This window comes from Myotis lucifugus, unplaced genomic scaffold, assembly GCF_000147115.1.
Source record: "Myotis lucifugus unplaced genomic scaffold, Myoluc2.0 scaffold_0, whole genome shotgun sequence".
In the NCBI taxonomy this organism is placed as follows: Eukaryota; Metazoa; Chordata; class Mammalia; order Chiroptera; family Vespertilionidae; genus Myotis; species Myotis lucifugus.
The window spans coordinates 35,906,294-35,931,479 of NW_005871048.1; the positions used below are offsets into that span (position 1 = coordinate 35,906,294).

The 25,186-nt window shown below is 40.8% G+C and overlaps 2 protein-coding genes across 8 annotated transcripts in view; both read right to left on the reverse strand.

The window, feature by feature from the left end:
* CMYA5 (cardiomyopathy associated 5) overlaps positions 1-17,980 on the reverse strand; it is a 101,321-nt gene extending 83,341 nt beyond the window's left edge. For both annotated transcript variants that reach the window (XR_002828165.1, XM_006081277.3), the window contains exon 1: positions 17,762-17,980. Coding sequence is in view for 1 of the 2 variants with exons in the window: in XM_006081277.3 (XP_006081339.1) it covers positions 17,762-17,919 (158 nt within the window). In the remaining variant the exon portion in view is untranslated. The remainder of the gene's footprint in view (positions 1-17,761) is intronic.
* A 1,920-nt stretch (positions 17,981-19,900) lies between these two features.
* Positions 19,901-25,186, reverse strand: part of PAPD4 (poly(A) RNA polymerase D4, non-canonical) — a 44,038-nt gene continuing 38,752 nt past the window's right edge. For 5 of the 6 annotated variants that reach the window (XM_023750434.1, XM_006081278.3, XM_014451348.2 and 2 more), the window contains 2 exons: positions 23,284-23,363; positions 19,901-21,348 (listed from right to left, as the gene is read on the reverse strand). In XM_023750434.1, the coding sequence (XP_023606202.1) occupies positions 21,274-21,348; positions 23,284-23,363 (155 nt within the window). In that variant the 3' untranslated portion in view covers positions 19,901-21,273. The remainder of the gene's footprint in view (positions 21,349-23,283; positions 23,364-25,186) is intronic. The other variant, XR_002828183.1, reaches the window with a different exon arrangement.

Here is a 25,186-nt window from a genome sequence, read left to right on the forward strand (position 1 = left end):
AAAACTAGTATATATAGGGGGGGGGGGATATATAAAATAATAAAAAAATATATAATAGCATATTTTATTATCTGTCCACAGTGTTATAAAATTTTAAGGATAAACAAAATAAAATGAAAATCTTCAACAACTTGAACACCTTTGGGGGCCTCCTAATTAGAAGTACTCATAGATTATCTAGAAAATAACTACAATGATAACACTATTACAGCAACACTTATAAGGTGTACCTAAAACTATACCCAGAGGCAAATTAATAGCCTTAATTGTTAGCTTATTAAACAGTAAAGAGTCCAAATAACCTAAGTAAAGTATTCCATCAAACTGTTTTAATATATGCATTTAATGTATATGGTATACTATTTTAAAAGCCCCTTATAATCAACCTCTATACTCATAAGGAAATGCTCACAGATGTTGGCTCTTATTTACTGTTTGTGGATTGGGAAAGGAAGACTTGGCCTATCACTGTTGCACCAACCTGGATATCTAGAGACAACTCTAACAAGAAAAATTAAACAGAAGAAATATACAACTGCAACCAACAAAAGCTGGTACTAGCTAAAAATACTAAGCAACACAGATTAGAGGTTCCCAAACACCGTTCTATACAAACTAGAAGTGTCAAAGTATTTGAAATTTATTTTTTACACTAGAATTCCTGGGTCTTGCCCCAAAACTTCCAAATCAGAATCCCCAGTGGTAAGATATAGTAGTCTGTGTTTTGGTTAAAGCCTTCTGGTGAGTTTAAGGTGTAGCAACTTTGAGGAACCACTAGATACATATCTTAATTTTTAATTATCAAACAATAAGAAAAAGTTACTAAACATATTAAGATTATCAGCAAATTGAAAGAGGTGAAACAACTGAGAAGTCAGAGGGAGTAAATATAATGTTAATGCAGGAAACAGAAGAAAATGTTTCAGTGGGATTAAAGAAGCTGAAGCTGGGATTTCATCACTGAAACAAGATAGAACAGAAAAAAGGAAGGAGGAGGATGGCGTAGGGGTGGGGAAGAAATTACCTGAGAACAAGAATGAATTCTTCAAAATTTAGAGAAAGGAATGAAGAGAGGGAGAGGATAAAAGGGAGGGAGAGAGGGGAGAAAAAGGATGGAGTGTTTAGTAAAGTCACTGAAGAACAGAATAGAAACCAAGACTAGTATATTTTAATGTGACTCCGAAATGTCTTCAAATACCAACAAGAAAGCTTTCATATTTTCTGACAACCCAACCAAAGAAATTAAAGACACTAGTGAGCTAGATGCAGTTCAGGTTGAAGATCACTCCTGGTTTTAACTCAAAATTAAAACATAAGTCAAGTAGAATTACTTGTGCACCTTGGATATACCCGCAACTAAGGGTGTAGAGTGAGTAATGTTCACCAAGGAATAGCATTGCTAGAAATAGCAGTACGAACCCATGAAACTGCTCAAGTCTTCAGTCCTGACAGATTATAATAGAGGGAGGGACAGGGAACTGCTTACTCTGTTCCAGGAACACGTGATGTCCTTGACCATTTCCCCCGCCCCCCGCCCCCCCCCCCACACACACACACATCTTTATTTTTCAGAGGCTGAGGCTCAAAGAGGTCAACTGGTTCTCACCAGTATATTCTGGAGAACTGTGAGTGCTAAGGCTTTAACTCCAGGAGAGATTCAAAGAAAGTCTGGGACTCTGATCCTTGAGATAAAACCAAGATTAATCAAGAACTTTTTGCTACAAGTATTGGATGGTATATGCTAAAGTTGTTGTTAAGTCATTACAAACCTCTCTTCAGGACTATAACTCTATGTTCAATAGGGTATAAAATATTTGCAATGGGGAAGGAAGAATGTGGGTGGGAAGGTTTAGTTCCTTCAGCTCTAAAGCAGGTTTGAAAATTTTTGCTAGTAGTGTGTCGTGGTGATGAAGGACTAATGGAGCTTAAGGGTTTCAATATCATGACTATTTTTTTTAGGAAAAAAAATAATATATTTTTAATTTATTTCAGAGAGGAGAGAGCGATAGAAACATCAATGATGAAAGAGAATCATTGATCAGCTGCCTCCACACCCCACAGCGGGGATCGAGCAACTGGGCATATGCCCTGACCAGGAATCAAACCATGACCTCCTGGTTCATAGGTCAATGCTCTATCACTGAGCCACGCTGGCCAGGCAATATCATTGACTATTAATGGTTGCTGCCAAATAGCATGTTCGGAGTCTGCAGAATTGTCTTGCAGGTCTTAGTTTTTCTTTGTAACAGACAATCATTTCCCAAGGAGATGAAAGATAAGCCAAAACCAAAAGCAGAACCTTCTGACTTTCTGAAAAGGTGTTATATTGTTTCTCCCTCTTCCAATCTCTATATTCCAGGAAACAAAGAGAAACCGATGGGAAAGCTATACAACCTCACCTCTTGCTGTTGGCATGGCCGCTCTAATGAAGGCTGGAGCCCTTCCTGGGTGACAGGATCAAACAACTTTCACTCTCTTACACGTGGGTAGACAATAAGGTGTGAGCCAGAGGTATTCCTCGTAGGTGCTCTTGGGTGACCTGTTTTAAGGTTTTAGAAACTCACTTGGGTGATTCTGCATTCAGAATCCTACCCTTTCTCTCAGAATCAAGTGTCCTCCCACTCATCTTCTATCCTCTGGCCTCCCTACCTTGACAGATAGCTTTTATTACCTTTTTTCCCCTGGATACCATTTCAGAGACCAAATTATGCCCAGCAATTTTAGCTAATGTTCTTGTTGGACAGTTTACAGATGTAAATTTAAACATTTTTTGACTAATAGAAAAATTAATTATTTAATAATTTTCAAAAAAGATAAAAACCAATATTCCTTCCAAGATATTACAAAGATCAAAATGAAGTTGGATAGATTCCAAAACATTCAGGCCTGCCCCCGAACCCTTCTTTTCTAAAATTAGCTAAATGGAATTGGTGTCTCCATTTCCAAGTTACCAGAAGAGGGAATCTGACGCTGTTGGAGTCCATTTCTCCCTTGACCAGGGTCACCACAGTCGCCCACCTTGTGAGTTGCAGCAAATTCTCAAGCAAGGACTGACCTAGGTATACAGACTACAAGGATTAGAAGGCACTTATCTTTCTGATAACAGCAAACAGATAATTAAGAGATTTCAATAGAGCTTTGAAACCCTACAGCAGAGATGCCAAGGTGTGTGACAAGCCATGCATATTGAGGCCTAAATTAAAAACTTGTTCCTTTTTATCATACGATAAGTCAAGCTAGAATAAACAGTGATAGTGACATTCAGCTGGTATTTAATGCAAAAAGCTACTTCAACCTCATATGATTGTGTTTGGTCATTGCTCTGTGTTGTATTTTCAATTAAATTCCTTATGGGATATTAACTAGTTGATTTGTTCCATTGTTTAAATAAGCAAAATCTTCTGCATCATGTGTTAAATATTCTGAGGAGCAGGTAATGAAACCTGAGGGAAGTGCAGTGCTCCATGCTGTTCTAATAGACATTTGACATCCTTTTTGACAGTCCAGCATCTGCCTATTTGGTGAATTCCCCAGCTGGTGGGTCCTGCAGGAGGCAGAGCTGACAATGCCAGATACTGTTCCAGTGACGACCTTCACACCCATTCTAGACTGACCTGAGGGCTACGAATGAAAGACATAGATGGTGGAGCTCCTCATTCTCTCTGGCCGTAGCAGATGTTGCAATAGTGAGCTGCTGGTATGGAAGTGGTAACAGTACTAATTGTGACATCTAGTGCTCAACAGTAATGGTAACCATTTCCTCACCAGAGGATTATTTTTTTTAAAACAGCTTTATTGAAATATAATTCACATGCCATACAATTCACCCACATACAATTTATTGGCTTTTAGTCTATTCACAGAGTTGTCCAACCATCCCCACAATAGGTTTTACAACATTTTCATCATCCCCAAAATAAACCTCACACCCTTTAAGCATCATCCCCCAATCCTCCCCCATCTCCTTCTCAGCTCTAGGCAATGATTAATCTACTTTCTGTCTCTACAGGTTAGCCTATTCTGGACATTTCATACAAATGGAAATATATAAGATGTGCTCCTTTGTGTCTGTCTTCTCTCACTTAGCATACTGTTTTCAAGGTTCATCCATGTTGTAGCATGAAGCATACTTCATTCCCTTTTATGGCCAAATAATATTCCATTGCATGAATATACCATGTTTTCTTTACCCATTCATTAGTTGGTGGACATTTCTATTGTTTACACTTTTTGGCTATTATGCATAATGCTCCTATGAACACTTGTGTACAGTCTTATGTGGACATATGTGTTCATTTTCATGGGTATATACTTAGGAGTGGAATTGCTGTATCACATGGTAACTCTGTTTAACTGTTTGAGGTACTGTCAGATTGTTTCCAAAGCAGTTGCACAATTTTACATTCTTACCAGCAGTGTATTCTTATTTTTCCACATCCTCACCAGCACATATTATTAATTGCCTTTTTTAATTATAGTCACCTTAGTAGGTGTGAAGTGGTATCTTCTGGTTTTGATTTGCATTTTCCTGATGGCTAACAATGTTGAGTATCTTTTCATGTGCTCATTGGACATTTGTATATCTTCGCTGGAGAACTATCTATTCAGACCATTCGCCCATTTTAAATTGGGTCATTTGTCTTTCTATAATTGGGTCACATAGTTCACCAGACCAGTTTTGAGGCATGGTTTTAAGGATTGTTCCTGGCTACCAGAGCCTACTTTTCCATACTTCAATGATTTTATGAGCTACCAATATCCTTTGAATAAAGTCATTTTCTGCTTAAATCAGTCATAGTTAGCTTCTACTGCAATTCAAACCCCGACTGACAGAGTCTGGAATGCAAGGCAGCACCAGCACCCCTCACCTAGAGAAAATCACTTATACAAAAGGCTTTACTGGCAAATGGAAGACTGTTAAGTAGCAGGGTTGGGTTTCTGAATTCATGATTCTAAACTCTGAAACTATGCAAACTCAATCCAAGGGAATTTACGGGATTTACAAGTGAAAACTTTGGCAGGTTGAGTAGCAAGTAGGAACTGGAGCACAGAAAAACAGAAAGAAAACTAAGGAATGGTTGTCAGTTCTTGTTATTTCCCCCTAAGATAAAGTAGGCCATTGATTCCTGTAAGTTGTTCAGATGATAAGGCCCTAATTTTCTGGTGCCGGCAGTCCTCTCTCTGAGTTGGTCCTGCAGCCATAGAGGTTGCATAACCCTGCATCTTTCTGCCAACTGAGGTTGGTATCTAGGGCCTCCACTAGGATTTTCTTTCAAAGGGTCAAGTATGTAAATGATGTAGGAGTTCCAGTTTTATCAGCCGATTTAACTACACATTCGGTTATCACACAATTTTAGTTCATATATCAACATTGCTAACTTTGAGTTAGCTAAATAAGAATATCACTCCCTCCTAGAGTTATCAGTGATCTGAGGCTGAAGGTTTGGAGAAAGTTGTTCTCTGCAGTTTCCTGGATAACAACACCCTTGGCTCACCCCTCTGAGCAGGACAGACTGAGCACAACAGTAGTGCCAGTCTGCCTTTGGTTTCCCCTCACAACCCTCTAAGCACCTACTCTCCCCTTTCTGATGCTTTTCTTCCAGGGGAGTATCTTAGATCCTGTACTTAAAGGGATTTGTTTGAAAGGGAATCCAATGTAAAACAGATGCTAATAGGTTAAATTGTAGTAGGCAGTTAGGCAGAGTAGAAAGGACAGGCCAGATGCAGAATGTCGCCAGGGCAGAAGCCATGGACAATTGTAAAGTGTTACCTTGCCCCAGGGTGACCTTTCCTCCCCTAGCATATCACTGGTCACGGTTTAGACCCCCTAACCTTTCATATGGCTGGTATGAAGTTCTGACCCTCCCTGACCTTTCCTTCTTGGCATGCCACTAGTCATGAGATAGAGCCCCTTAGAAGAGGAACAAGAGGACCGGAGAATAACCTTATATGACTTCCATAAGCCCTTGCATGACCACTCCCTTAAGCAGTAAGCCCTCAAGACAATGAGGTTCTGACCAGCATCAAATAATTTTAGGAACAAAGCCTCAAGTCTGTTGCCCACAGAGACAAGAGATAACATCTAGGCTTCAGTTGTCTTTCAGCTCCAGGCCCAGAAAAACAGCAAGGCCAGACAAGTGATGCCATGGTTGACCTCAGGGCTAATGACCACCTGCTTTAACACATGACCAATCAGTACAGACCATGACCCTGAAAGGACACACCTGGAAAGCTGATGAATATTCCACTGAGATAGTCCCCTGGGACAGCGGTCGGCAACCGGTGGTCCTTGAACCACTGCTGGTCCGTGAGGTCCGAAAGGTTGGCGACCGCTGCCCTGGGACATCCCTTAAGATCTCTGCCTTCACAGAGGGGATAAAAACCCTCAGGACAGAGGAGCCAGCATTCATTCATTTTCTCTCTCTCTTTCTTTCTCCCTGCCTTCTTCCTTTAGACATATCTCTTTGCCTTCTTTCTCCTAAGCTCCAAGGGCCCTTCTTTTGACTCTATAGCTTGTTTCCTGAGTCCATGCATAGCCCAGCTGGCTCACTTCTTCTACCTCTGTGACTTTATAAATAAACTGTTGCTTGTATCTGGGTATTGGCTCTGAATACTTTCTTTCTTTTCTTTCTTTCTTTAATCTTCACCTGCGGATATTTTTCCATTGATTTTTAGAGAGAGTGGAAGGGAGAGGGAAAGACAGAGAGAGAGAGAAACATCGATGTGAGACAGGCACATCAATTGGTTGTCTCCTGCATGCACCCCAACCAGAGTCAGGAGCTATAACCAAGGTACATGCCCTTGGCCAGAATCGAACCCAGGACCCTTTAGTCTGCAGGCTGACACTCTGTCCACTGAGCCAAACCTGTTAGGGCTTCTTTCTTAGCCAGAAATCAAGTACCAAGGTTGCTGAACCAAGGTCCCATCGCCAGTAACACCTAGTACCGGTTCACCGCTAAGGAACTATTAATACTCTAAAAGGTGTTTGCATTTCTATATCATTGATCTCTCTGTACTGACTTGCTTTTTGCCTAATTCAAAGACCACTTCTCAGTTGTCATTCTCCTTGCCTTTATTTTGGCATCTAAGAACAAAATGATTTGTTATGAGTGAGAGGATATAAGTGGTACAGATCTGAGAGGAGGAAATCTGAGATCCTGGGATGAAATGTTTTGTGGTGAGACTCAACCACTAATTTATTCAACAACCATCTCTTAAGCACCTACTATGTGCCAGACACTGTGTTCTAGCTGCTGGAGATGCAGCAGATAAGATAAGCAAGGCCCCTGCTCTCATGGAGCTTCCTCTCTAATGGTGACAATAAACAATAAATAAACAAAAAGACACTGATACTGCCCTTGCCGGTTTGGCTCAGTGGATAAAGCATTGGCCTGCGGATTGAAGGGTCCCAGGTTTGATTCCGGCCAAGGGCACATGCCAATCCCCAGTATGGGGCATGCAGGAGGCAGCCGATCAATGATTCTCTCTCATCATTGATGTTTTTATCTCTCCCTTCCTCTCTAAAATCAATAAAAATATATTTTTTTTAAAAGACACTGATACTATAGGTGCTATGAAGAGCAATGTGAAATAGGGAGAAATGTAATAGTGATAGATGTGAAAAGAGCCCCTTAGGCCGGGTGGTTGAGGAAAGCCTCTTTAAGAATCTGACATTGTAACAGAGTGGCATGCTCAGCCTGACTCCTTGTTCCAGCCTATCTTGTTCCCATGGCCTTCAGGCTGACAGCTCCTGCTTTAGACATGATAATCATTAGAGGAATGCTGCTTGGAACATGAGTTTTTACAAAAATAGCCCTTCCCATTTTCCCCTCCTGAGCTCTGTACTTTCTTAAGATGGATTTGAGGAACTACTAGGTCTCCCATCTTCTCCGTTGGTGCCTTATCAATCAATGAACCTTTCCCTACTCCAAACTCTCACATTTTTAGTTTGACCTTTTGAAGAGTCAGGATCACAGACTTTGGACTGGTAACATTTACTCTGAAACCTGAAGAGTGGATTTGGCTGAAGAGTTCCAGGTAGAGAAAACAGCAAGTGCAAAGACCTAGATGCAGGAGCAGGCTCAGCATGTTGGAGGTTCAAAAGAACGAAGAATGACTAGAATGTAGTGAAAATAGCAAAATAGTATGAGAGGAAAGCAGGTCGGATAGGGCCTTGAAAGCTATTATAGAGTCACAGAGAGGTTATCTTGCCCAAGACACACAGTAAGTGGCAGAGGTGGGATGATAATCCAGGCCTTTTCAATCCTATCCGGTGTTTTTGCATTGGAGCCTAGTTTATGCCCAAAATGGTACTAAATGAAGAGGTGATTTATTGAAGCCCTTCTTGGAGATCCCAAAACTCTAAGAAGAGACAAAGACCACTGTCTCTCTTTCCTCATTCTATGAAAAGGATTGTCCACTCACTCCAGATTTACATTGCTGCACAAAAAAGTAGATTAATACACCAGGCCAAATCCAATACAAAGTCTATCTAGTAAATGCAGATCTGAATTTTATAGATATTACTAGAGGCCCAGTGCACAAAAATTTGTGTACTCGGGGGGTGGGGGGGGTCTCTCAGCTCCCCAGGGGACCGGGCCTAAGCTGGCAGTCAGACATCCCTCTGGCAGCCCAGTAGCCCTCGGGGGATGTCCACTTGCCAGCGGGAGCAGGCCTAAGCTGCAGGCAGACATCCTTAGCGCTACTGAGGAGGCTGGAGAGGCTCCCGCCACCACTTCTGTGCTGGCAGCCGTCAGCCTGGCTTGTGGCTGAGCAGAGCTCCCCCTGTGGGAGCACACTGACCACCAGGGGGCAGCTCCTGCATTGAGCATCTGCCCCTGGTGGTCAGTGTGTGTCATAGTGACCAGTCATTCCCAGTCGTTCTGCTGTTGGGGTCAATTTGCATATTACCCTTTTATTATATAGGATAGAGGCCTGATGCATGGGTGGAGGCCAGCTGATTTGCCCTGAAGGGTGTCCCGGATCAGGGTGGGGGTCCTGCTGGGGTGCCTGGCCAGCCTGGGTGAGGGGCTGAGGGCCGTTTTCAGGCTGGTCACACCCCCTTCAGGGTGGGGGTCCCCACTGAGGTGCCTGGCCAGCCTGGGTGAGGGGCTGATGGCTGTATGAAGGCTGGCCACGCACGTGGGCTGGAAGCAGGTATCTGGGGTTTATTTATCTTCTATAATTGAAACTTTGTAGCCTTGAGCAGAGCCCAGGTCTGGCCAGGGCAGGCGGGAAGCTTGGCTTCCTCCATCGCCGGGGGCAACCCAAGCCTCCTGCTCGCTCCAGCTCTGTGGCCACTGCCATCTTTGTGATGGAGTGAGGGAGTGACAGTTAATTTGTATATTACTCTTTTATTAGATAGGATGGTAAATATCTATTAAACATTTATCACATGATCCCATAGAGCATGTAGAGAAATTATTTTGGTGCTGCTATGTTTGACCTTATGAACATTAATCACACTGGATTGCCTAATGTCTATTTTTAAACATAAGATCTACTCTTCCTATTACACATTAGGAAACTTAATACAAGTAAGGTACTTGTGAGGATTAGCTACTACATAGACTTTCTGGGTCTTTCATGCTTTGCTTTTAAAATTAGAAATAGAAAAAAAAATTTTAAGTAAATTTATACTCAAATAAAAAAAATAAATTGGCTAATAAAGACCAGATGTGTGCACACTGTGTATATACATATATCTACCATTAGACTAGAGTACTTAATAGCTGTCTGACATTAGGTAAATTGCTCAATATTACTAAGCCTCCATTTTCTGTTCCATAAAACAGAGATGAAAACAATGCCTATACATACAGCTATTGTGAAAACTACTCAAAATAACAAGTGACAGTACTTGAATTACTTGAGTAAGTGTTGTTTTCCCTTTCCTTCTCTGTGTTTCTGTTCACTCATCAGAAACATAAGCGGGTCAGGGACATGATGCTAACATTCCTTCTAGGACAAGTGTCATCAGCAGCTAGGCTTTCCTGCCAGACTTGAGCCACAGGAAAGTGAAAACTTTTGCTGTAGGCAAATAGAGAAGTGTTAACAAGACAAACCTGGAGACTGACAGGAAACTCCCAGGGGGATGAGCAATGAGGCTTCAAGAACTGGAACTTGAAGGGCCAGGGTCCTAGTAGCTCCCCAGGCCCAATTCATTTCACTGGTGCATTTGTTTCAACTACTAATTACTAGTGGTATTATTTAATGTCTGCCCTCACCAGAGACCAAACCCTATAAAGGTGAGGAACTCTGGCCCTGGCTAGTGTGGCTCTGTTGGTTGGAGCATCATCCCTTACACCAAAAGGTGGCGGGTTCAATTCCCAGTCAGGGCACATACCCAAGCGGTGGGTTCCATCCCCAGATGGGGCACATGTAAAAGGCAACCAGTTCATGTTTCTCTCTCTCTCTCTCTCTCTCTCTCTCTCTCTCTCTCTCTCTCAAAATAAAAAGAGACTAGAAACTGTTTTGTTCATTCACTCCACATTTACATTGCTGCACACATAGTTAAGCCCTCAATAAATATTTGTTGAATGAATGAAGCTGTTTTCTTACAGTAGATACATTTTTGAAATTGGAGGTGTCACAAGTTTAGCTAGGCTACTCCATGTATTGCTGCCTCTGCCTCCATTTTGTTTGGCTGCAGAGTCCTAAGCTGACACTAGCCCCCTCATTCAGGTCCATGCCCTAAATAACAGGCAGAGCCACAGGCAAACCTAAGTTCCTGATATGACTTCACGAATAGTTTTTGGGACCAACAGTCTCCCCTGCACCACCTTCCAACACCTTCCACTTGTGTGCCCCTTAGGTAACACCCCTGTGGAGCTTACCAAAACCTCACTCATCTTGGTTTGAATCGACCTATCCAGCCTTAGCCTGGGAAACCCAAAGCACTCCATCCCTCAACCCTAATAAAGGTGTGTCCCCCAGGTCCTGTCAATCTCTCTGCCCGAACTCTGCCTTGGCCTCCCTGGGGGGCTCCCTGAGATATGCCATATTCTTCCTCCAGGATTTTTGAGTAATGAACTTCTCTACTTCTGTTTCTCTTGTGGTCTATTGTCAAACTCAGGGTCATCATCAGGCACCCTATGCTCCACTTAACACATGTTAATTTAACAAAGTCATCCATGGACACAGACAATAGGGTGGTGAAGGCCTGGGGTGGGGGGGTGGTGGCTGGGAGAGGTCAATGGGGGTGGGGGGAAGGGGACATATGTAATACTTTCAACAATAAAGAATTATTTTTTTAAAAAGATATTTTTAAAAGTCAGGAGGAAATTAATTTTATTTACAAATCAACAATTTCAAAAGCCCTGGTGAAATCAACCTTTAAAAGGAAATTTGTGGTTTATGTAAAGTCCTTTTTTAAAGTATTTTTTTATTGATTTCAGAGTGGAATGGGGAGGGAGAGAGAGATAGAAACATCAATGATGAGAGAGTGTCATTGATTGGATGCCTCCTGCATACCCCACACTGGGGATCGAGCCCGCAACCTGGACATGTGCCTTGACCAGGAATGAAATCGTGACCTCCTGGTTCATAGGTCAATGCTTAACCACTGAGTCATGCTGGCTGAGCTGAATTTTCTTTTAAAAAGAAGCATACCCAAACTAAGAAAACATAATGGCTCCATGGGAGGGCTTTAAGCATTCAGAGTTTGGTAGACTGAATAGCAGCATCAATTAATCTTCCCACATATTTTGGACTTCATCAGATTAGCATGTGGAATTTTGGAACTGAACATCCAAGTTGCCTAATAGAGGACTTCTCTCTGAGCAACAAGCAAAGTCTATTCTTATGCTTCTATCTATGATCTGGTTCAAGGGTCCATCTAGGAGAGGCTTGGCAAGTCACAGAGGTGGGAATGATGACTACAGACACCCTAACTGAATAATCCCTCAGTATTTATCATTGTCCCCTCTAAGCTACAGTGTTTCCAGAGTCACTGGACATTGTCAATCCCTGGTAAACAAATAGTCAACAATCTCACTCATTTTGGTTTGACTTGACCTATCCAGCATTCATTCTATCTAATCTAACAGGTTCAACATCCCAACTAAATTTGCTTCTTGTAAAAGTATGGATGACTTGACATTCACTTGCTTATTTATTTGTTCATTTATTCATCCATTCACTTATTCATTCTACAAATGTTCTCAGTCCTGGAAATCCTGAGTGATTCTGGATGCGAAAAAGAAAGCTTAGACAGAGCAGCAGTAAGTAGCACAAGAATTGGAACCAGGAATTAAAACAATATCTAACCACACTAGAGGCCCAGTGCAGGAAATTCGTGCACGGGGGGGGGGGGGGGGGAGGGGTCCCTCAGCCCAGCCTGCACCCTCTCACAATCTGAGACCCCCTCAGGGGATGACTGACTGCTGGTTTATCGGGCCTAAACCAGCAGTCGGACATCCCTCTCACAATCTGGGACCGCTGGCTCCTAATTGCTCACCTGCCTGCCTGCCTGATTGCTCCTAACCACTCTGCCTGCCTGCCTCTAACCACTCACCTGCCTGCCTGATCATCCCTAACCACTCTGCATGCCTGCCTGATTGCCCCTAACCACTCTGCCTGCCTGCCTGATCGCCCCTAATCACCTCTTCCTCAGCCTCCGCCGCTGTGGCTTCGTCCAGAAGGACGTCCGGAATGACGTCTCAAAGGTTGTTCAGCTGTCTGGTCTAATTAGCATATTATGCTTTTATTATTATAGATGTTGTGTCCAGCTATAGTACCACCTCTACAAACTAAATCTCATTTTAAGAATACATGTCTTTTCTCTATTCCTTTGTTAATGTCCTTAGTATAGCATTTATGACATTATGTTGGGGTTAACTGCTTCTCCTAACCTGACTGTGCACAACTGTTCCTTGAGAGAAGCAATTGTGCCATCCAATCACCTTTATGTCCCTGGTGCCTAGCATGGGGCCTAGCACATAGAACTCATTGTCAATGGAGCAGTTCTATGGATTCCAGGAAAGTTAATGAATTTCTAGGTATTATCAGACCTGCATTGTCCAATATGGTAACCACTAGTCACATGTGGCTATTGAGTACTTGAAATGTACCTCCATGGGAGGAATTCAGATGTGCTGCAAATGTAAAATACACGTCAAATTTCAAAGACTTGACACAAAAATATAAAATACCCCATGAATAGTTTTTATATTGATTACATGTTGAAATACTTTGGATAGTGGGTTAAATAAAATATTAAAATTAATTTCACCTTTTTACGTTTTTTAAAAATGTAACTATTAGAAAATCTAAAATTTTAAATGTGGCTCATATTTTATTTTTATTGGATAATGGTGGACTAAACAAAAGATTTACTTATTCAGGTACAAACCACATCCAGTCTCTTGTACCTGATTCTCTAAGTTTTGGTAGAAAGAGGAATTTGGTTACCTCGTCTGAATTGAGTCAAGGTATTTACTAAGAGTAGGTTCAAAATATCCAAGGAATATAAGACTTTTGGGGGGGGCAACATTTTGTTAGTCAATACGTTCTACACTTTACTAGGTATGCTGTTTTAAAGAAAAAAATAATTCCAAATCTTACTGTATTCACCTACATTGAGTTAAAGTCTCAAGGGCATGTAATACCCATGCAGCCAACACTTAAATAGCTCTTCAATTTCTGGCTACAAGTGCCTCTGTTTTATCCTCTCCTCCCCCAGTGTCTGGCATCCTGAGCAGTCACCCATCCCATCTCAGCTCTTTCTACTGACCTTAAAAGAGGGCTTAAATAACACACTTGTCCAAACACCTAGATAAGCACGGCCGGGGGAGACATATAAATAGATCTATGGAAACAGAGTGCTCTGTACTGATAACAAAAACGATTTACAAACTCCCTTTACCTTCCAAAAGGTTTTCTACAATGATTATTTAAATGTAAATGTCACTAATAATTTTAGTTCTATCAGCTTAGACAGACCTATTTTTTACAAGCACTGAGAAAGCTGCAATTGAAAATGATGTTAAGTCTTGGTTCTGTTGTGGCAAAATCCTCTGTGCTTAAATAGAGAAATGAAAATTGACCAACAGAAAATGATCCAAAACAAAAATACTGAAAAAATTCTAAGTGATCTATGGGAAAGATTTAAAGAGTCAGGTTTCATTGGTCTACAATCATAAAAAAAATCCCCAAACCAGTGAGTGTCTATTTACATATCTCCCCCCATAAAGTCATGAGTTTGAAACATTCAGCACAATGTTTGGCACATAGTAGGTATTCAATAAATGTTAGTTGAATGAATATATGACTGTATATGCTCACTATTTAAGGGAACACTGGAGTCACCATGCTTTTTGTTTTTTAAAACCCTGAGTGGTATGGTAGATAGAACACAGCTTCCTATTTCACTCAGAGCAAAGCTTGAAGTCCTTACCTTGGCCTACAAAGCCCTACATGATCTGCAACCCAACTATTCCTTCATCTCACTTCTCACTACCCTCCCCCTTATTTACTCTGCTCCAGCAACCTGACTTCCTTGTATTCCTCAGACAAACCACACACATTCCTGCCCCAGTGCCCTTGCACCAGCTCTTCCCTTTGCCTAATACACCCATTCCTTAAGTCTCTACTCAAATGTCACTTCATCAGGGAGGCTTTCCTCATCACCTTATCCAAAACAGCATAACCCTTATCCTGCTGTTTGTCCTCATATCACTTATTGCCACCTAACATGTTACATATGTGTTTTGTTTGTCTCCCCAAACTGGAAAGTCACTCCCAGGAGGACAGGGACTTCGTTCATTTTGTTCACTGCTGTTTCCTTTGTGCCTAGAAAGTACCTGGCACATCGTAGGAGTTCAATAAATAGTGGTTGAGTGAATAAACCAACAAACATTAGACTGGAATACAGGAAGGATGATCCCAGCACTTTCTCCTTACTTTGAAGTGCTTCATACATACCTTTTCTTCCTCAAATATCATAACAGTTAATGACATTTTATGTTTTTATGTTTCTCCACCTAGAATGTGAACACTCTGAGGACATTAATGGATTCTTGGCTATTATTTTATCCCCAGCACCTTGCATGGTCCATGGCAATTAGTAGGCATTTCATAAATGTTTAGTGAGTGAATGAATACAGGAAAGCCAAAGTGGAATAGAATCATTAAACTTATTGAAAACTGAGACCACCCCTCTTCCTTCACTGATGAATGGTTGGCAGAAGGTAAAGCTTGCTGCCAATGAGTCATCTGAAGGGATATAAGAAACTAAAATTTAATGGGAACCTACTAAAGGCTAAGCATACTTACACACGTTCACAGAGTTTATTTAATCTTAGGACAACTTTATCAATGAGGAGTATTACTATCATTTTACAGATAAGAAACTTGGGGTTCAGAGGATAGGGAGTTTGCCCATGACAGAATGAATGGCTAATAGGACTCACACTCAGGGCTTTTCATGCCATATATCACACTCATGTCACTGAATAATACATCAGAAAGGCATTTCTCTGATTCAAAGTAAGTATTAGCATGTGTAATGGTGAGCTCTCCTGCACTAGAAAAGAGTTTTTACAATTAAAGGTTTTTTACCCCTTGATTCAGAAAGGTAGCTCTGGATAAATTTAATATATATTATTCGTGAAAAGATAAAAAAAGACTTACAAGCAGATTATACTTTGTGCCTTTTGAATTTTTAAACATAAAATTTATATTTTCTGATAATAAAATGGATTATCTGTTCATTAGAGAAAACCTGAAAAATACAGATAGATATAGAGTAAAAACTTTAGTCAACTATTATCCCATGACTCAGAGACAACCACTATTAACCTTTTAAACAATAAGGTTAATAAAGTTTAGCATAACCTTCATTATGTTAACCTTTATTAACCTTTAACACCTTTTTCCAATATATATTTTATTTTTTAAAGTGAGATGACTTTAATTTATACAGTATTTTTTCAAATGCTATATATGTATTTTCCATACTGTTAGAAATCTTCATAAATAGCATTTTAATAATGGCTTAATATCACATCAAATAGATGCAATAATTAATCTTTCTGTTATTACTTAGGCTATATTATTTACTTTTATGTTTCTCTCAATGTAATCAGTTTGTAATTCAACTTCTGAGAATGATTCTGACCTTTGAGAATCTGCGGAGACAACTTTTCCATTCAAGAAGGGGAAACAAACTCCCACTAGTATTCAAAGAGATGAAGCCTTTCCTTTTCCTCTAATAACCTTTCAATGTAGAAATTAGTTGGAGTCATTCAAGTTTCACCTTCAGTAAGGAAGGGAAGCAGTGAAAGTCTACAAGTAGCTTGGAGTAAACAGACCCAGGCTCACATCTTGGTTCTTACATCTACTTGCCTTGTATCCTCAGTAAATTGTATACTAGTAAAGCCTCGGTTTCCTCATCTGTAACTAGACAATCACAGACACCATTAAGGGAAAAAGGTTATAAAGTCTGGGATTGACAGGTCTCCCTCTCAATATTCCCTATTCCTTGTTCCATTTCCTACAGGTGCTTTCTCTTCTGCTTTTCCTTTTTGCACCTCCTGCCATTCTGTAAGGCGCCCAGGACAGGTCCACTTGTCGGGGCAGTCACAGGTCTCTACACTCTCTCCTGACCTTCCACAGACCCTGGTCTGTCCTCCCCGCCCTCTCACTTATTTAGTACATAGTATCACACTTTCCATATTGCTCTCTAACTTTTCCCATAAAGTCCTGGAGGACAAGGGCTGTGCCTGCTTCCCACTTGGCAGCTGACTGGTAAATATGTGACCCATACTCCAAACTTATCTGACAGACCATTCACCCTAATCAATGCCAGTTCAGGGCTACTTCAACTCCAGCTATATTGGGCAGTACTTTTAACTTTGGATAAGATGGGCATTCTGAAATGCTGCACATAATCTGTCACCTACAAAGTAGGCCTCTCTATTGATATTAATAGAAATAGGAAGAGACATCACTGACAAAAACAAAACAAAACAAACAAACCCCATACCCAAAGAGAACAAGTAAAAGTAGAAATAAATCTAAATAGAGAGATGATTTCTACTTATCTCATTTTAGGGTCCCCATGAAGGGAGGGAAGAGGAAGATCTAAGTGGAGGGAAAACCATAGTTTTATACAGTATTGCCTAATTGCATTCACATTCATTGAAACGTTGATATTTGGGACCACGAAAACAAAAAAAAGCGCAGGATTTTAGAACGAGGGTTGCTGAAACTCATGCTTCTTTTCTCCAAAGAATTTATGGGCCTTTGTACCAAAATAAAGTTCCCTCGTGGCAACCTAGCCCAGTATTAGCCATCCAAGAGACCGCCACCCTCACCCCGCCCAAACCCCCTTCTCTAGCTCAGGCTTTCAAGGTTGTTCCCGTGCCTTAGGCCACAAGTTTCAGCGTTCCAGCACATTCTGCAGTTAGGCAGGACCCGAAGTAAATTCCCAGGAATAAACAAGAGCTTCAAGTGACAAGGAGCTGGGTTGGGAGGAGAGGGGGTAGTGAGGGGGGCGCAGGGGAGGGGGCGCCGAAGGGATGAACTTGGCAGCTGCAGGCGGGCCTGTCACTCCAGCTGGCAGGAGGCACCTTCACCTTTAACTTCTTACCAAGGCAGCGCCCCAGAGAGAAAGTACTTCTTTCTTAGCTCGAGGGGAATGAACTCAAGCAATTAAGAGGAAAAGGCCGGGGCTGCGCCGCGAAGCACCTGCCCTCGGCGGCCGCATTTCCAGGCCCGGGCCGCGCGCCGGCTGCGGGGCTGGGAGAGGCGCACACGCTACCTGGCGTCCGGCTCCTCCTCCGACTCCGTGGCCGTCTCGTCCTCCTCACCCTCCTCGCCCTCTGACTCCTCCTCGGTCTCCAGCTCGCGAGTCGCCTCCTCGTCCCCGTCGGAGCCGAGGAAGCTCTCGGTGGCGTGGTTGCTGTCGCTGCTCGCCATCGCGCCTTTCCGGGCCGGAGCTGGAGCCCGAGCCGCCCGCGCCGCGCCTGGTGTTCTCCCTCTGACTGCGCCTCTGGCCCGCGGGGCGGCTCGGGTTCCCGGCGCTGGGGGCGGGCGCGTCCCGCGACTTTAAATAGAAGGCGTCAGGAAGTTTCGCCGCCGAGCTTCAGCGACCCGGACTCCGCTTCTCCTCTTCCCGGTGTCTGCCAACTTCCCCGAGCCCGCCCCGCGCCGATCGGCGGATCCCTGGCGGGCCCTTGGGGCAACTGAGGATCGCCCATCACTCCAAGGAGCGCAGGCTCCCAGGCAGCACCCGGTGGAGAGGAGGAAAGGCGCCCCAGTGGCGGTAACCTCTTTCCTCTAGAGTGGGTTTGGTAGGCTTCGTTTCCAGCCAAGCTACCCAACCTAGTAAGTACTCCTTACTGAACAAGGGACTTAATAGTTCAGGCACTCAGCTAAGGGTCTCACTTCCATGATCCCCTCACAAGTCCGCTGTGTACGGTTTAACTGCCATGCTGGTCTTCTAGGAAGAAAAAAAAAAAGTAGCTAGCCCGTTCAGGTCTCAGGGCTAGTCCAGTGATCCATGGGGAACTTAGGCTTAAGTTTATTGATTTTGAATTGAGTGAAAGTTTATTCACTTTGATCTATTTTTCAGCAAAACAGGTGAAAAGCAGCAACAGTAAAATGAGCTATGTGCAGGGCAGTGTGTGTTTTTCCTCCTCTTTCAAAGTTTCTCACCTTTGAAAGATGAGAAAACTGCCAGTGAAGGAGTCCATACCATAATAAATTCGGGGTGAGAGGAACTTTATTTGGAAATGTCATAATATTATAAAGGAAGAATGCCCTAAATACTTACCCATCCTTGAGTGCTGCACAGAATTACTAGAGTACTATTAACTACTGTTTATAATAGCGATGGCGAACCTTTTGAGCTCGGCGTGTCAGCATTTTGAAAAACCCTAACTTAACTCTGGTGCGGTGTTACATATAGAAATTTTTTGATATTTGCAACCATAGTAAAACAAAGACTTATATTTTTGATATTTATTTTATATATTTAAATGCCATTTAACAAAGAAAAATCAACCAAAAAAATGAGTTCGTGTGTCACCTCTGACACGCGTGTCATAGGTTTGCCATCACTGGTTTATAATGATTACTCAAGTCACTATAATATTAATTATGCTCAACACATTCTGATAAAGAAGAGTTGCACAGTGTATATTTTAGGAAAATTTTCAAGAAAGGGAATATATAAAACATAATTGCTTTAAAGGTGTTAAATATCAATAATCTAAAAAATTCATCTGTGTAGAAAGCTCCATTCCTAGTAATACCAGAGAAATAGGGTGTTGATGTAGTTAGTTGGCTTAACAATGAAAGAACCTGATTCCAAGACCCTCTGTATAATCTAAATCAGTGGTTCTCAACCTTCCTAATCATGACCCTTTATTTTTTTACATATATATATATTTTACTGATTTTTTTACAGAGAAAGGGAGAGAGATAGAGAGCTAGAAACATCGATGAGAGAGAAACATCGATCAGCCGCCTCCTGCACATCTCCTACTGGGGATGTGCCTGCAACCCAGGCACACGCCCCTGACCGGAACAGAACCTGGGACCCCTCAGTCCGCAGGCCGACGCTCTATCCAGAGCCAAACCAGTTTCAGCAATCACGACCCTTTAATACAGTTCCTCATGTTGTGGTGACCCCCAACCATAAAGTTATTTTCGTTGCTACTTCATAACTGTAATTTTGCTACTGTTATGAATCGTAATGTAAATATCTGATATGCAGGATGTATTTAGGCGACCCCTGTGAAAGGGTCGTTCAACCCCCAAAGGGGTCTCGACCCACAGGTTGAGAACCTCTGATCTAAATAATCAAGCACAATAATTGGATTCAGTTCAGTTCCAGATGATAGCTACAACCTCAATCTCATCTCCAAAGACTCACAAACAAACACAAAAACACATCAACAATTTCCATATATAAACTTTATTGCATTTGACATAATACAAAACTTTAAACATAAAGAAGAAAATGAAAATATGCACCTTTTACAAGTCAAAGAAAAGCAAGTCTTAGCATTTGGATTGGTTTGCAAAAAACAAAACAAAAAACAAAACCCCCAAATATATTAGAGGTACAAACTGTGCTACAGCAGGTCTAAAAGAAGTTGTACAGAGTCCTTTTGAAAAAGTTAAAACTATTTCCAAGATTACTTTTCATATTTAAATGTACAGGCATTAACCACTTTACAAATATTTACACAACCCCAAACAACCTTAATAAACACTGTAGCTTTTTCAGCAGCCACCAATACTTCTTCATGTGAAAAAGAAACACTAAAAAATTATCTTTACAAACATTAAGCTTTTATTTATAATGATTTTATGTCTTACCCTAAGACATTTTATTAGGGACTTACTGCCTAAAAATTCCAGTTGATTACAATCCTATAATTGCACACGGAAAAAAATCTGATATGATCAAAAGGTTATAATCTCAACTTTGACCTTTCAGTTTCTATTGTTTCATGTCACATGGAAAATAAAAGCACAAAATGGGAAGTAAAGCTAAAATGCATATTGCACTAAGCTACTATAAAGCATAAGGGACTTGATCTTTTCAAAATGTCTACAACGAATTGATTTTTTAAAAACAATTCACTAACTGCTGTTCAATACAGAGTTAGCGCTCATATTACTACAGTGCAAAATGTACTGTTGTCACAAAAAATTGAAAGCAATCTCGAGTACATCAAAAGCATCTGAGGTACTAATGAAATGCTAATACAGACACACGTACAGCCTCTATCCTGGAATCAAGCGAAGACTTAAGGCAACTGTCCAGTATTTCATGCCTCTGCAGTGATTTCATTGAAATAAAAGATTTCATTTTGCTTCAAGTAACTGAATAACTGACTTGACTCTTCACTTTACTAGACCAGACAGGCAATAAACTATCTACTGAAGATTATACTTTCCAAAATTCCACAAATCTTTTCAGTATTAGCATGTGGTACAATTAACTGAAGTTATATCAAAAACCTTTTATTTGTTCAGATAGTCTCCCCAAAAATATTTTATCTGATCACCTGAAAATTCATGCCATAATATCACTAATCATCAATGTAAACATTTTCAAAAATACATCTCTAAATCAAAGGGTTTTATTAGGAAATGTTATAATAAAATATGCAATCTTTATATAAGTATGTCCTCTTAAAAATAAAACATGAAAACAAGAACAATGAAAAGAAACTATGATGGAGGTAAACAAAATGCATTATGGTATTACTATTGTTCTTTCTTTATCAGAAGAATTTATTAAGTAATAGAGGCCAGTCATCTTTTCAGGACAGCAGCTCTTAAAGGTAGTATACTGTTCAAATCTTTTTTGTTTCTCAATCTGTGCCATGACTGTGAGAAGAAAAAAAATCATTCTTAAAACCTAAAGTATGTGCAGAACAAATACTGAACAGAAAGTTACTAGAATGTTAATAGTAGTTCTCTTGAAGTAGTAAAATTTGGGGTGGTTTTTTTCTTCTTCTTTGTGTTTTTATCTCCCAAGTTTTTAACACAATAGAAGAATTGTTTCTGTCATCAGAAAATAAAATGTTATCTAAAAACTCAATACCTGTGTGACTTCGATTAATCGTATAGGTGGTACAAAAAGACACAATTGACAATATTCACATTTATTCACAGATTTAAATAATTTCATCTAAAGCAGCAAGGTACAAGGTAATTAAAAAAAATCTTTGAGTTTGAAAGAATAAGGGAAGACTACTTAAATTATCTGATTGACTATTTGGCATCTAGCAAGCTTTTTCAATTAAAAATAATATTTATGAAGGTGATAGTAAATCTATTAAAAAACACTTTCTTTATGACTCTAGAAAAGACAAATAAGTTGAATTGGTAAGAAAAAAAAAAAAAGGAACTGAAGTACCCTAGCTGGTTTGGGTCAGTGGATAGAGCGTCGGCCTGCGGACCAAAGAGTCCCGGGTTCGATCCTGGTCAAGGGCACATACCTTGGTTGCAATCTCCTCGGGCCCTGGCCCTGTTCAGAGGCAACCAATCAATGTGTTTCTCTCACATCAATGTTTCTCTCTGTCTTTCCCTCTCTCTTCCACTCTCCCTGAAAATCAATGAAAAAATATCCTCGGGTGAGGATTAACAAAACAAAAAAAAAGGGAACTGAAGAAAGCTCATCCATCAATAAGAATAGCTATGTAAGCAATATTGTTTTTGAGTTATCAATTTAACCTGACAAAAATATTCTCTCTGGAATATCTGTTTGGTCCTGCAGAATTCCATTCATTTAAATTTTCTATTCTGGTTGATAACTGAGAGGGCCTAATTTGAAGAATAGTTTGTAATATGATACACTTGCATTTTTAATTATCATCAAAATAAAGTCCACTTGTAAGTCTTGATAATAAAAAGGTATGTCTCCAAAATGATCATCACAGTCGCTGATCTTTTTCTTCTATGAAGCATTTCTCCTGTATGTCTCATATTTTTATCAGTGTGTTACTACATTGTACTGCGAAAATTCCTTGAGGACTAAAACCCCACCTAGCAAAATTACTGATGAATAAATTCATAATGTGGACTAAAGAGCTAAGGAATAAACTACAGTATGTATGTGTGTGTGTGTGTGTGTGTGTGTGTGTATGTACATATATATGACCAAAGTTTATATATATATACATTTGACATAATACAAAACTTTAAACATAAAGAAGAAAATGAAAATATGCACCTTTTACAAGTCAAAGAAAAGCAAGTCTTAGCATTTGGATTGGTTTGCAAAAAACAAATATATATATATATATATATACACACACACACATATATATATATAATGCGTGTACATACACAAACATACGTTTTTAACTTCTCAAAATATAAACAAAGATAAAATGAGACTCAAGTTCCTGTTAGGACATGCAAAATAAAAATCATGAGGGGGGGTTGGGGGGGTGGGAGATATCTGTAATACTTTCAACAATAACTAAATAAATAAATAAATAAATCTTTCTTTTAAGGTATAATAAGTTCCCCAATATTTTAGGAGGCAAAGAAGTCCATCAGGCTTTAGTTTCATTTTGAGAGTTTAATAAGTCACTATGGAAATACTTATTTCCACAAAAGTGAAAGCCATGTGAATGGAAACAGAAGGGAAAGTATATCTAAATTCAAGTAATAAATTCACTATTGTGCCACATTAATGGCTTCACAACACAGAAACCAGGGCTATTCTGTCCAATTACTAGTACATATGTATTTCATTTTCAAAGCACACTAGTCTACTAATGTGTTTAAGAGTTAATCTAATATACTGTTTACCTTTAAAAATTGATCCTTTATCATGTCAAACTTCTGCTTTTCATGTACAGCTCTGGCAGTATTTGTTCCATCAAAAGGTTCTGCAAAGTTAAATGCACATATAAACAAAAAATTATTAAAATGAAAGCTTCAGTTTTTTTATTTGATTGAACTATATGAAACTGTCAATATTTGACAGTTTTTGACCTAGAAAATAGCAATTACATATAATTCAACCTAGTATCTTATTAGATTTATGCATATTAAAAACAGTTTTATATAGCTATGTACTGTCTAATAAGGTAGAAAGAATTCAAGTGAGGATAACTAAAAATGAAGTCATTAGCATAAGTATGTTAAATCTAAATCATAAAAGTGGATAAGATTTCTGAAGAATTACAGTGTCAAAAACCTACCTACCTTTAAGAAAATAAAAATAAGTTAAAGAATTAAAGTTATCAAAAAGAATAAAGCACTGTATCTGAGAGAGGTGGTTAATGTTAAATATCACAGAAAGATAATTTTAAATTTAATTTGAATTTAAAAGACCATTGATTTGTCAAGCAACAGAAAGGTCAATCGCTTTGAAAGTCTAAACATCGTGAGGATAGAAGACAGTGCAGAGAGTTATGGTGTGAGTGGATGGTTTATAAAGATACAGTGAGAACAGTGTAACTGGTATAAGAAATTTGGCAGTGAAAAAGAGAGAAAAGATAGCAAGTAGAGAAGACAGGAAGAAAATGAAGAATTTTAGAGAACAGAACATTATCTTCCACATCACCCACAAGAGGGAAGAGTCCATATATACAAACAACAAATCTACACTAATAAAAGAGAAACATGGTAATTAGCGTATGACCACTACCCTTCCCATTGGCTAATCAGCATATCCTTATGCAAATTAACTGTCAGCCAAGATGGCGGCCGGCAGCCAGGCAGCTGGAAGCGAACATGAGGCTTGCTTGCTTCAGTGACTGCAGACTCCAACGTTCCCCGCCTGACTTGCCGGCCTCTGAGCTGGCAGTCTGAAACATTCTAACAAATATAGAAGCTAAACAAAACCCCAGAAACCAGCTTTCAGCCGGCCGGGATCTCAGAGCTGGAGTTATACGTTGTTTCGATTATAGAACCGAAACAAACCAGATACCGGCTTTCAGCAGCAGAGACCTTGGCCCAGAATAAAAAAGAAAAAAGAAAAAAAGGAGCGGTTGGGAGCTTCAGTCAACAACCGCCAGCCTGAAAGCAGCCCTCAGCCCCTCACCCAGACTGGCCAGGCACCCCAGTGGGGACCCCCACCCTGAAGGGTGTGTGACCAGCTGCAAACAGCCATCATCCCCTCATCCAGGCTGGCCAGGCACCCCAGTGGGGACCCCCACCCTGATCCAGGACACCCTTCAGGGCAAACCAGCCGGCCCCCAGGCCTCTATCCTATATAGTAAAAGGGTAATATGCCTCCCGGCACCGGGATCAGCGTGACAGGGTGCAGCGCCCAAACCCCCTGATCGCCCTGCGGCTCTGTGTGTGACAGGGGGCGGGGCCACAACCTCCCTATCCGCCCTGCTTTGTGTGTGACAGGGGAAGGTGCCCCAACCCCCTGATCAGCCCTGCTCTGTGCCTGACAGGGGGGAGCTCCCCAATCCCCTGCCGTGCTCTGTGCCTGACAGTGTGACAGGGTGCAGCGCCCCCAATCCCCTGGATTCGCCCCTGCGGTTCTTTTTTTTGAAAAGGGTGGGGGGGGCCCAAAACCCCCCCCTTCCCCAAAAACCCTGGGTGTGAGTGGGAAAAGGGTGCAACCCCCTAACCCCCCCCCCTCCCCCAAAGAAGAAGTTTGGGGGGGGGAAAAGGTAAAAAATTTTTACCCCCCTCTTTTGGGTTTTGCCATGAGTGTAAAACGAAAACTTCCCCCCCTCACCCCCCCTTTTTT